The sequence below is a fragment of the Podarcis cretensis genome (assembly GCF_951804945.1).
Source record: "Podarcis cretensis genome assembly, chromosome: 6".
NCBI lineage: Eukaryota > Metazoa > Chordata > Lepidosauria > Squamata > Lacertidae > Podarcis > Podarcis cretensis.
In genome coordinates this window covers 61757315-61770632 of record NC_137175.1, presented here as the reverse complement: position 1 = coordinate 61770632, position 13318 = coordinate 61757315, and the positions used below count along the sequence as shown (strand labels likewise).

At 42.1% G+C, this 13318-nt stretch overlaps 1 protein-coding gene across 2 annotated transcripts; it reads left to right on the top strand.

The window, feature by feature from the left end:
• On the top strand, positions 1–12825 carry LOC307219145 (cytochrome P450 2J4-like). 2 transcript variants are annotated; one of them, XM_079982144.1, is made up of 9 exons: positions 1–304; positions 3150–3312; positions 4236–4385; positions 5065–5225; positions 5754–5930; positions 6300–6435; positions 8889–9076; positions 9738–9876; positions 12348–12825. In XM_079982144.1, the coding sequence occupies exons 1-9, from the start codon at positions 104–106 to the stop codon at positions 12521–12523; spliced, it is 1491 nt and encodes a 496-aa protein (XP_079838270.1). In that variant the 5' UTR covers positions 1–103; the 3' UTR covers positions 12524–12825. The 2 variants fall into 2 exon arrangements, with proteins under 2 accessions (XP_079838270.1, XP_079838271.1); XM_079982145.1 differs by lacking the exon at positions 4236–4385.
• The last annotated feature ends 493 nt before the right edge of the window (positions 12826–13318 follow it).

Below are 13318 nucleotides of genomic sequence, written 5' to 3'. Positions count from 1 at the left end.
CCTAGCCTGGAGGAGAGGTGTGACTGCTTTCCTGGGATCAGATTTCTGTTCTCCCAACAGAAAACAGTCTGCTCTGACAAAGGAAGGCTTGAAAGGTTCCAAGATGCTGCTCCAGTTGCTCTCTGTCCTCTGGGAGGCCTTGTCCCTGCAAATCGTTCTGGTGTTTCTGGCAGCATTTCTACTTCTTGCTGATTACAAGAAAAGGATTCGCCCAAGGGATTTCCCCCCAGGGCCCAGGCCTCTTCCCTTGCTGGGTAATATACCACATTTTGGTGCAAAGGACCCACATTTGGCAGCACAGAAGGTAAGAATGAAGGAATGAACCAGATGATGAGAAAACAGGTGACGTTGCAGTGGAAAGGAGCATAGAAACCTCACTGGAAAATGAGGCTTAGATGCCCTAGTCTAGCATCCTAATTCCAAGAGTAGGCAGCCAGAGGTCTCTGAGCAGCCCACAGCTGGGGCATGAAGGCAAATGCATCTCCTGTGGTTTGTTCCATCCAGATGTGTATGGCCTCTGAATCTGGGGGATCTATTTTGCCTAACAGTCATTGGTAACAAGCCTGTGTCCACACCTGCCATAAAATGTAGGATGGTTGTTTGCATGATTCTATTTTCTTAGCAGGTTATTTCCACCACTTCGACCTTTTACCTCTAGCTCTGGGCAGGGGGGAAAAAAAGTCCAGAGCTATGAGCCACATATTTGCATGAGTAAGGTAATGAGTTCTGTCCAGTTCCTTGGTCCAGAGGTCAGTTTGCTTTCCTTGTATTTGACCCTTATGCTCAAGTAGATCATACAATGCCAAGCAGCTTCGCAGGTGCAGTGTGTGAGTTCAGGTGGGCTATAGGTCAGGGTATCTCTTACCTTGCTCACGAACTCAGTCCCAAACCTCAGGTCTAAATTAAGGAACAGCGTGTTTTTAAAGAAAATAGCAAGAAGATAAAATGGACAGATACTTCTAAGGAAAACAAATATTAAGAAGCTTGCTATGGTTAATATTAGCAGTGAATTCACAGAGGTGTGTTTGTCCTGTATTAGAAAGTGGGATTTTAGTGTTGCAACTCCAGCTCTCGAGAATCAGTTACCAACTGAAATCCAACAGCAACCCAACATGTATTTATATTCCTACAAGATAATTTTGTTTAGATTGTAAGCCAGTAATTATGTGATGAAATTGTTGTTTTATTTTTGAATTTGCTTTAATGTTACGGGAGCTTGTGTTTGTGTGTCCTGTTCTGTTTTTGTCTCGTGCACTGTTTTGATGGATTAGCAAAAACCACGAGTGATGCCATGAAATCAGAATAATTAGCATCCTTAAGCTTTCTTCTCCTGTTGCTTTATCTTCAGACCATGTATTTCCAGGGCTGCTAATGCGCTTGCCAGAATTTGTGGATTGCAACTCCCATCATCCCCCACCGCTGCCCATCTTCACTGGGTTTCATGAGAGTTGTGGTCCAAAACACATTGGCTATCCCTTGGAGTTGCTGACAGACGGGTATAGGGTTGCTACCTATCCTGTGTAATGCAAGATCACCCTGTATTTCAATGTAAAATGTGACGTCCTCAATACTGGACACAGTGTGTCCTGTATTTGCTGCACTCCCTCTCCCTGCCATGTTAGGGATCCTCTCCAAATGCTCACCCACACTTCTACGGGAAAGGCATTGCCAGCTGGACTGGAGAAAAACGTCTTTCGCTTCTTTCCTTTCCTTTTTTCTCCTTGCTCCCTCTCTTCATTCCACCCCTGAGGAGGAGCAAGGCTTTCATGTAGCTGCTTCCAGTTCCCAGCCTAGGATCACTGAGCCCTATCTCTCAGACATCAACAGCTTCCAAGGCTCTAGGAACAAGTAGTTTTCTGTCAGTGTAGCCCAGAAACACCAGTTCTGAACATAGTTATCTGCATGATATTTGAAAGAGGAGGGTGGGGGAGAGGTAGCTCCCCACAAGTCTTGTCCTTCACCCCACCACCTAATATTCCCTCTCTTTCAGAAATTTAACATGTGGAACAAAGTCATCACCTCTTCAGAATATGACTCTTTGTTTGTTTATTGCCCAGGCCTGCATCTGTTGCTGTGCAGTACTGCATATATGTGAAAAGTCATGTATTTAAGCTCTGGGTAGGAAAGCACAGACAGATTTACAAATTTGTTTGTATGTGTGTGTGCTCATGTGACAAATTCCAGAGGGGCCATAGTGTTTGGCTGCAATAGATTGTAATGAATTGCTTTGAAGTCATTTCAGCACTGGGTGAAAAAACAACAACCACCAATTCCTCCCTCATCCTCTCCTGTATTTTGCCAGAACCAAGGTAATAACTCTAGAGGGCTACAGGGGGTACCTATGTACAGGACTCCAAGCCAGCAGGGACCCCAAGCTGTCTTTTTGAAATAAATCAGACATTTCTAAAGGAAGTTATAAACAAAACAGTTGAAGCTTCTTGTTGCTGCTGCTGCTGGATGGATGGATGGAGGACACTTGAGTACATAAAGCATTTTTCTTGTGTTTACATTATTTCCTCCACTCCCTTAGTGTGCAGCCTTTATAGAATAAAACATAATTGACTGGCTTGAAAAGGTTTTGCTCAGAATTAACTCCCTTACAAAAAGAAGGGAGGAATATTGTGGTGTTCTCTATGTCCCATGTACTTTAGGATAAGGATTGTAGTTCTGTTCACATGTTATGTTGTACATTATTCTACCCGCCCCCTTTTATCTTTGCAACATTAGAGCATGATCCTGAGAAAGCCAAGGTTGCAGATTTGATCCCCATATGGAACAGCTGCATATACCTGCATTGCAGAGGGTTGGAATAGATAATCCTCAGGGTCCCCTCCAACTCTACATTTCTTTGGTTCTATGATCTCTGTGTGGTAGCTAGGCTAAATTAATATATGTGCAGAAGCAGCAGCTCTTGTCAGTAGATTGCAGGCGGAGAATGAAGGGGGTCTGTTCATGCACAGTGAACTGGGCCCAGGAAACACTTTTGACATCTCTGCTGCCCCACTGTACGTATTTGATTGCAACCAATTCTGCTTGTTCCATACAGTATTGGCATTCTATAAACATCAAAAAGGTAAATTAATATAGAATATCAATGTAGACTATATAGAGATATTTTGTTCTCTCTTGCATTATTCCTCTCCTTTTAGCTGGCTGAAAAATATGGCAATGTCTTCAGCATTCAGGTTGGGAAAATATGGATCGTGATTGTGAATGGATTGCATCTGGTGAAAGAAGCTCTTGTCCATCAGGGTGAAAACTTCATAGATCGTCCAGTTGATCCTCTTTCCAAGGAAATCACTAGGGGATTGGGTGAGTTACTTTAAATTACGGCCAATTGTTTAAATTTATTTATTTATTTCTAGCTCAGAAATGCGCTTCCGTATCATCATTTGGTATAACAGCATAATCCCATCATTTCCTGGTGAAGGTTCCCATCTAATCAAAAAGCCAAAAATAAATGGAGAGAAAAACAGAATTATCATTAAATAATCAAGGCCATATAAACAGGTACCATTAATCCAGAAAATGAATGCCAGAGTGGCCTAAAGGGCTTCAATGGAGAAGGGACATTTGTAAAATATATATATATATATATATTGACTGCTTTACGTGTTCCTATATATTTACTTCATTTTGTGTATTTCTAAACATATGCTGCCTTTCTATCAGAGTTCCCAAAAACTTTCAAAGGACAGCATAAAGTTAGTACAGGGAGCCAGCAACATTATGCAGGGTGGGGTGGGGTAGAATAAATAAGTAAATTTGCCATTTCCACTTACCATTTATTCTTTTTTCCTCCACCTACACACCCAGTCGGCTTTCCTTGCTTACCAGGCTTGGGGGAGGTATCAGGGGGCCCAAGGAAGCCCTTGGGGCTCCTTCCTACAGCCCAGTGGGTAGCCCCCCACTTTGTGGGGTGGTGTTGGCTCTTGGGATTCCTAGAATTTGCCTTTGCACACAGACCCCCAGAACCAAACTACCACATAATTGGTGGGTCAACTGTATTCCAAAAAGCAACCCAAACAGTAAAAAACAAAAACAAACCAACCCACAGACAATAATCAGACAGCAGCAGAACTAACGGCAATCAAATAAAAACAACCACCCTGCTTCAGTCTTTCCAAAGCAACACAAACAGGCAAGCAGAATAACCTAAAGCAAATAGCCCATGTTATAATTAAATGTTAAATGTTCTTCCTTGTGATATGCACTTGTTATTTCTTCCCCTCTAGGAGTGGTCTCCTCTAATGGTCTCACCTGGAAACAACAGAGAAAATTTGCCATATCAATGCTCAGAAACTTTGGTTTGGGTAAAAGGACTTTAGAAGAACGAATACAGGAAGAGAGCCAATACCTAAAGGAAGCTATTGAAGCTGAGAAAGGTGCGAAACAGTCAAAAAAGCCTATTTCCTATGAAAGGTTACATTGGTCATGGTATGAAGCTTTCAAGTGCTGCTTTGTGCAAATGCAGCTTTGCTTTAGATGGGCATCAATGTAAAACTCAGCCCAGGGGTATATCCATTGTGGGTCTTATTTCTCCCATAGCCACAAGCCTTGGATTCAAACAGAAATCAAACACTGTGCTCTGAAACTCTCCAGCTTGCTCTTTTACTTCTAGGTCACATCCCTGCAAAGTCTACCCTAGACTCTCTCACTGCAGTCTGATGGAGGGGCCTTTCCCCCAAGTGATCACCTCATGAGACAGCTAGCCTGCCTTATGTTTTAACGCTTGCTGCCTCCAGGGATTCAAGAGGGCTAGCACCCATAACCTCAAAACAACATAGATATAAAATCTCACAGAACAATGTGCTAGAAAGCTTATACCTATAGCTGTGCAGTTTTTCTTAGCATGTTCCCCTAAGTATAAAATTCATCCACTGTGCCGTCTAGACATCCTCTATCTGAAGAACATCTGCTGTGCCCCCCCCATACTCTGTCCAGACCCACCCACCCACTTCCTTCTGTTTTTGTTACATGGAAGCCATAAGCAGTCTTACTCCTTCTTCATTTCTCTCCTCTCTCTCTCTCTCTCTCTCTCTCTCTCTCTCTCTCTCTCTCCAGGGCAGCCATTTGACCCTAAACTTCAGATTAATAATGCTGTTTCAAATATCATTTGTTCTATCACTTTTGGGGACCGCTTTGATTACCATGACAGCAATTTCCAGAAATTATTGCTCTTCCTTGATGAGATAATGTATCTTCAGGGATGTATGTGGACTCAGGTAGGTCTTCTGGTCCCAGGCACACTCCCACATTTTTGTTGACTGTTCATTGATTTGCTTTTGGCCCTCATGTTTCTTTATGTTCTGATTTCTTTTCCCCATTTGTCTTGTCATTCAGGCATCACACACCATCTTATATCCCCTTGACATCTTGTCTTGTCTTCACATTATGTATTAAAATACCAAAGGTAGGGCATGTTCATAAACTGGATTTAAGATCCAGAGCATGTCTTGCAATGAACACCGTGATGCAATCCCAAATGACATACATGGGTTAATTCCACACTCCCCTCTTACCAGTTAGAATCTGTGCAAGGCCCCCTATGCAGATAGGCATCACCAAATGAGAAAACTACATTGGCACCATTTTCCTGATATCAGGCAAGGAGTGTGCATTTGTCAAGCAGGTAGCCATCTTCATGGGAAGGCATCACATGGATTGCTACCCCCTTTGATAGTAGCATGATCTTCAACTGTTATGAGAGGGCTTTCCCCGAACAAATCTGATGTTAGTATTTGTTTCCTCAGATGTACAATGCATTTCCCGCTCTCATGAAGCACTTGCCAGGGCCCCATCAGACTGTTCTTAAAAACTGGGGACAACTGAAATCCTTTGTGAGAGAAATCATTGAAAAACACGAAGAAGACCGGAACCCATCTGCACCCAAAGATTTCATAGATGCCTATCTAAATCAAATAGCCACGGTAAGAAACAAAAGGTATAGTTTGTGTAGTAGCAGTAATAGAAAGCAGGGACAAAATCTAAAGGACCAGAACTTACCCTGTTTTTCATTGGCTCTGTATGAAAGCAGCCAAAGAGGTGTGGGTGCATGTGTGTACAAGTGCATATACATGAATATGAAATAATGTGTATCCAGGGGTGACCCACCACCACTTGTCCTGAAATCCACTAGATTCACAGGGCTGTTGACTTGGCTGTGCTAGATCCAGGACACTTGTCAGGAATAGAGCTCATGAATCTCACTCATTGTCATCACTTGATATATAGGACTGAAACTGGGATGGTGTTTTTAATGACAGATGAACCCTTTGGTGCATTTTCTTTGTTTTAAGGAGGATGCTGCTTCCAGTTTTCATAAAGACAACCTCCTACAATCAACACTGGATCTCTTTCTTACTGGAACAGAAACATCTTCTACAACCCTGCGCTGGGCCTTGCTTTACATGGCCATTTTCCCGGAAATTCAAGGTAGAGCCATCATTTGCTTACTTGTCTTTGATTACTTTGGGTTTGGAATAAATCTACTGCAATTAAGGGATGTAACCTATAGGCTATTAAGTTCAATTTGTTTTCCATGAGTATGATTAACATTGAATAGCATCAGTACTTTGTTTCTAGAAAAAAAGGTGCCAGTACGCACCATGGAGTTGTTACAATAAGTGCCACACTTTTAACATATCCGTTAAAAAATTGCTGGTGGTTCGTACCTTTGAGTACCCCCAGGAAACAAAAGCTGAATTCCACTGTTCCCTATTTTGGATGAGCTCCCAATGCCGTGTTGGTATGTTACTATGCCAGATACACAGATATAGGATGGGAGATATCTGGCTTGACAGCAGAACTTGTGAAAAGGATCTGGGAGTCTTAACATGAATCAACAGTGTGATGCAGTAGCAGCAAAAGAAAAAGAAAAAGAAACCCTAATGCAATTCTAGGTTGCATCAACAGCAGTATAAGATCAAGTGAAGTAATAGAACCACTGTGTTCTGCCTTGGTCAGACTCCAACTGGACTACTGATTTCAGTTCTGGGCACCACAGTTTGAGAAGGCTATTGATATGCTGGAATGTGTGTAGAGGAGGGTGACACAGATGATCAAGGGTCTGGAACCAAGCCATCTGAGAGACGGTTGAGGGAGTTGGGTATGAGAGGACATATGATAGCTATCTTCTAATCTCTGAAGGGCTCTTATGCGGAAGATGGAGCAAGTTTGTTTTCTGTTACTGCAGAGGGTAAGACCTGAACTAGTGGATTCAAATATTAGGAGGAGCTTTCAGACATTGGAATGGGCTACCTCAGAAGGTGGTGGACTCTCTTGGATGACCATCTACCAAGGATTCTTTAGCTGTGATTCCTGTATTGCAGGGGTTGGAATACATGACCCTTGGAGTCCCTTCCAATTCTACAATTCTATGATTCCATGAATCCTTGCCTCTAGTGTAAGCTATAGGTTCAATAGTAACTACAATAAGGTAATTTCATAGCAAAATGTGGAAATGTTTTTGTTCTCTTAGGGATTCAAAATTAGAATGGGAGCTAGGTTGTATGAATGATGTTCTGTGGTCTGCCTCCGGATATTTTCTGGAGTGATTCAAAAATGCAGTAGGTCTACTCGTATTAATATGTTATTATATAAACTGATTAATTTATTTTGTTGAATCAACTCAAGCAAATACAGAAAGGAGATACATAGGATGGAATTCAAATTATGATTCCATTTCCTCATCGCCAGTGTTGAATAGTGGGTAGACATAGCAGACGACGCAGCGATTTCTCCAAAGCAGCTCTTTATTTGTAAGCTGGAACAAACAGCTCAGCCAGCCTGCTTTTATAGGCAGCCGGCTGTCAATATTGTAGCAACAACAACCCAGGGTTTCCCGCCTAAAGTAACTGACGTGGACCTGAGTGAAAACTATATACAGTGGTACCTCGGGTTACATACACTTCAGGTTACATACGCTTCAGGTTACAGACTCTGCTAACCAAGAAATAGTACCTCAGGTTAAGAACTTTGCTTCAGGATGAGAACAGAAATTGTGCTCCAGTGGCACGGCAGCAGAGGGAGGCCCCATTAGCTAAAGTGGTGCTTCAGGTTAAGAACAGTTTCAGGTTAAGTATGGACTTCAAAGAAATTCAAATGCGAACCATAGCATCCCTTACAAAAATGTCCTCAAGCTTTGCTTCCTGAATCATAATGTGATTTATGCCACACTGAAGCCAGTTAATATCATAGGTGTCTTTCACAACACTTCGTTTAGCAAGTAGTTGACCATAAAATGTACCTCTTTCAACATGACTTCTAAATGAAGATTGTTAACTCAGTTGCTAGCTGTTTTGCATTTGATCTGAATTGATTATATGTATGAGCTGATGTTCTTTTAAGTGTTATATCATATGCATATATAATTATTAATATGTAACTGTTTTTGTATATGGAACTGCTTTATGTACTTTAACTGTTTTTAATGTGTGATGTTTTGCTGTGGTTTTATAATTTGCTGGAAGCTGCCTAGAGTGGCTAGGGCAAACCAGTCAGATGGGCAGGATTTAAATAAATCTTCTATTATTTTTATTTTATTTTATTTTATTTTATTTTTGTTATTATTTGGACAGGATTCACTGAGGGAGTCCTGTCAGCAGAACCTGTGAGCATGGACTTCCACTTGTGCAAAAAGGCTTCCCTCCACTCCTCTCCCTGTACTACTCTCTCACACACCCTGAAATTGCTTCAAGGAGGTTGTGAGAGGCCACAGAACAGTGCAGAAGGGGAAAGGGGTGGACTTTCCTTCTGGCAAGCTGCAATAAACGGTGCAGTCAAAGCAATTCTATTTAGGCAGTAGATGGACCATTCCAACTAGAGATCTTCAGCTCTCAGTTTTTGTCTGTTCTTATTGTATTGAAGCTAATCTTCTTCATTTACAGCCAGAGTCCAAGCGGAAATAGATTCTGTGATTGGCCAGTCTCGCCAGCCAGCGATAGGTGACAAGGACAGCATGCCCTATACCAATGCGGTTGTTCATGAAGTTCAAAGGATGAGCAGCATTGTGCCACTGAATGTGCCCCGGATAACAACTAAGGACACTACACTGGCTGGGTTTCATGTGCCCAAAGTAAATGTTAAGAACATAAAGCTCTTCTTGTTTGTTTTTGCTCTTCCAGTAAAGAGCACAAGCTTTTAATGTTTGATGTTTTATTGTGTTTTTAATATTCTGTTGGGAACTGCCCAAATTGGCTAAGGAGACCCAGCCAGATGTGCAGGTTATAATTTATTTATTTATTTATTTATTTATTTATTTATTTATTTATTTATTTATTTATTTATTTTAGGCCAACATGGTGCCATCCAAATGTTGTTGGACTCCAACCGCCATCAGTTCCTGCCAGCATGACCAACAGGCAGGGATGATGAGGCTTTCCCCCCAAACATCTGGAGGGCACCATGTTGGTAACCTCTGGTCTAAATACAGAGTTGTACCAGTCTCAGTCTGAATGGGTAGCTAGTCTGTCAGAAATTAGCCAGTATCTGGTGTTGCTAACCTTGAATTTTATTAGTTCAGCAGGCTTTGAATGTCTTTTAAAATCTATATTGGAACTGTGCTTTTGTAGGAAATCTTTGAATGAATTACTTAATAATGAGAAGTAAATACTGCATTCAGAACATTTCCTTTCTCTGTCAGGAGATACAGGTTTAGTACTGCTGTATTTCAAAGAGAATACTTGAGAGCGCCTTGTCATTTTCATCTACTTTCTTCTCTGCTTCTCCTTTGGCAGGGAACCATATTGGTCACCAATTTGACCTCTGTGCTGTTTGACAAGGATGAGTGGGAAACACCCAATGAGTTTAATCCTGGCCATTTCCTAAAGAATGGTCAGTTCTGGAAAAGGGAAGCATTCCTGCCATTCTCTGCAGGTAACAAAAGTTGAGGAGCTGCTCACCCGAATTGCAACAGGGCCTATATGATGACGACTTACTTACTGAGAGCTGGGTATATTACTAACTGTATTGTGCATTTAAGGGTCACCAACTTTTTTGGACCAGTGAGTACATTTGGCATTTAAGAAAGTGCTATGGGCACCAATCACAAAATGGCTGCACTTGGGGCTGTGGTGTACACAAAAATAGTTTTGACATGACTCCCCACTCCCACCCCAGCAAAGTGTGGATTTTTGAGGGGGTGTTTACTGAGATCTTTAATGAGTGCCATAGGTGGCTCAGACAGTCCTTGAGGGCTAGGGCGTATTGTTTACAGCAGCGGTCAGCAAGGTTTATCTTGCCTGGGCCAGAACGGTCCTGCAGAGATACCTCCGTGGGCCGGGGCATGGAGCACCTGCGATTTTCGGTGTCTGCATCTGTGCAGGTGCAATTTTCGGCATCTGTTCATGGTGCTGCGGAAGCGAGTCCCTGCACAGTTCTGCTCTGGTTTAGCACAGTGTGCGAGCGGGCAGCTCATTTCAGGGGCGGCTCGTGGGCCAGTCAAACAACCTCTGCGAGCCACTTCCAGCCCATGGGCCTTAGGTTGCTGACCCCTGGTTTACAGGGTTTCCTTCCCCTCAGGGAATATGAGAAACATTATGTGTGCAAGCTTCCCTCTCCATGTTCACAGTTGTTTTCCTCTCTGCACCAAGAGAAAAGCACCGTATTTTTCGTTCCATAACACGCACCTGACCATAAGACGCTTTGTAACAACATTTTTGCACAATTGCAGCCCCAGGAAACAGTGGGTGCGTGATTTTGGTGCAGGCTGTAGCCATGGACATGCTATGTGATCTGATGGTGAATTTGGGGTGACCGAGGTAAAAATCCTGAGGATCCATGGGCTTTTACCTCCCCCCTCCTAGGCAGCCTCCGCTAGCATCCCTTATCTTTCTTCCAATCCCACCAATCAGCTGTTTCCTTTCAACATTCCCTTTCCACTTGTTTGCCCTAGTGTCTTTTCCTTAGGTGGAGCAGTTTTTTGCTCCTCCTTTTCTTCTAATTTCTCTCCTTATTGCTTTGGTCTTCCTGTTTTCCCCCTTTGCAAGTTTGCTGTCTTTACCTCTCCCCTCCCAGGCAGCATCCTTTATCTCTAGCATGCCTTATCTCTCTCCCTGATCAGCAAATGATCAGCGGCTTTGTTTTAATACCCACTTCCCTCTTTCAAAAAACAAAGCACAATCTGCTTTTCGCCCCTGGGGAATTCGGCACCTGGGACCACACATTCACTCCATAAGACGCACAGACATTTCCCCTTACTTTTTAGGAAGAAAAAAGTGTGTCTTACGGAGCAAAAAATACGGTACCTGCTTCTCACCATGCAGCTCAGAAAGTAAGCCACTTATGGGGGAAAGGGATCTGTTTCCCTGTAGGTGGATTGCTTTTGCCCTACCCTCCTCATCCTTTCAGCTTGCTGTCCTTCCCTCCTTCCAGCTTCTAGCATTGCTCTTTTTCTCCCACACGCCTTAACCTTACTCTCTGTCTCCTGTCCCAGCACCTCAACTTACCCTCACTGTGGTGTGTGTGTGTGTGTGACATTATGTCTACATTGTGGTCTGGTTCTTCCCACTGCTTGGTCCCTCCAACAGTTTGTTTGTTTGTTTGTTTGTTTGTTTGTTTGATTGATTGATCAACTGACTGACTTATTTTTTATTGCCTGTTCTATGCCAAATGTTTTCAGTTAGAATAATGTGGCCCTTTCTCCAAAAAACAAAAACACAAATTCCATCCTGAGTTCCTAAAGATTGATGAATTTTTCTGAAACATTTTTAAGATCTTTTTTTTTTTGGGGGGGGGGTCAAAGTGAATGCAGAGTTTTGGGTTAAGCCAGTTAACTGGATATTAACTGGATGATAGTTGGTTTTTATGATGTTTTCTATAATTTTATGAAATAAATAAATAAATAAATAAATAAATAAATAAATAAATCTCCACATCTTTGAAATGTGAGAGGGAAGCTGTAAGGTTAGGGATGGATGGATCTGTCAACTTTGGTTTCCTTCATTTTTCCAATCTTAAATTCAATTATCCACATTTCAGCAGCAATCTGCAGTAGAAAAGAAAACCCATTTAAGTGCATGTTTTTCTTATTGACACATTTTTAAAGCTCGCTGTGAGTCATTTACACAAGTTTGTAAACAGTTCCTCTAATATAATGAATCTTTGCATGTTCCTTTCTCTAATATATGAATATTTTTGGACATTTTCCCTTTATAAGTCTTTTTGTACACATGGGTTGGTTGGAGACTGCACTGTAAATATCAAATAATGGCTGTTTTGTGTGTATATTCATGTCTGTATTCATATTTAGGGAGATTGCTATGAAGATGTAAACTCTACTAACATAGTCTCTCTCTCTCTCTCTCTCTCTCTCTCCCCCCCCCCCCCCGTCTCTCCTTCCCTTTTAGGAAAGCGAGCTTGTCTTGGAGAGCAGTTGGCCAGGACTGAGCTTTTTCTTTTCTTCACTGCCCTACTTCAGAAGTTCACTTTCCAGCCTCCAAAAGGCGTGACATTAAGCCTTGACCATCGGTCAGGTCTTACGTTATCCCCCCAGCCCTACCGGATATGCGCAATCTCTCGCTGAGGAGACTCATTTTATGGCACTGCTCATTAAAAGAAGATGGTGAAGAATTTGACCAGCACTGCCTCCTTAGTTTCTGTCCTTAGGAGGACAGCTCAATAGTCATAGCTCAATAGTAATGCATGTCCGTTGTATTTAGAAGACCTCAGGTTCAATCTACACGACTGGTGTGTGGTTCTTCTCATGAATGATCTCAAGTATGTGACTTTTAAAATTGTCCTGGGGGCACAGCTAGGGCAATGTCTTATAAACCAGCAAAGCCTTGTACCTGAACCACTTCAACATTCAAATGCCAGATCAATAACTTACTATTGAGAAAGGTTGCAGATGTCTGGTAAATTGTAGACTTTGATACTCAAGCTGTAGTTGGTCTACAGGTCATGGCAAATTTTAATTTGGTTCAAACAGTTAATTTAATGAAAAAGGCTTACTAAAAAAGTTTTTGTAAGTTGACAGTGCAGAAGCACTGTGTACTTGGGCCAATATAGCAAGGGCCAATCTGTGTACTTGGCAATCTAGCAAGTTAATGTTTATTACAGACATCAGTGCTTATGAAATAGGTGCATAGAGTGATTTTAAAAGGATTGCTAGTCTGGATCCTTGGGGTGTGTTTATGTGAGATAAGATGGCGCTCGACACGCTTCCCCTGTGCCGATGGACACCTGTGCCGATAGAAAAAACTTGAGCTCTCTTAGCAAAGTCCTTAGCAGAGTTCTGCAGCGGTAGAAAGTGTTGCCTTGTGTGTGGATAATAAATCAGACTGAATGCAGGCTTCTTGCTAATCTCCAACAGCCTTTA

Bases quoted from the DNA above. Each gene is read 5' to 3' on its own strand.
- LOC307219145 (XM_079982144.1), top strand. From the start codon at position 104: ATGCTGCTCCAGTTGCTCTCTGTCCTCTGGGAGGCCTTGTCCCTGCAA. The intron at 6,436-8,888 runs GTAGAGCCATCA...CTTCATTTACAG, and splicing joins CATTTTCCCGGAAATTCAAG to CCAGAGTCCAAGCGGAAATA. The intron at 9,877-12,347 runs GTAACAAAAGTT...CTTCCCTTTTAG, and splicing joins ATTCCTGCCATTCTCTGCAG to GAAAGCGAGCTTGTCTTGGA.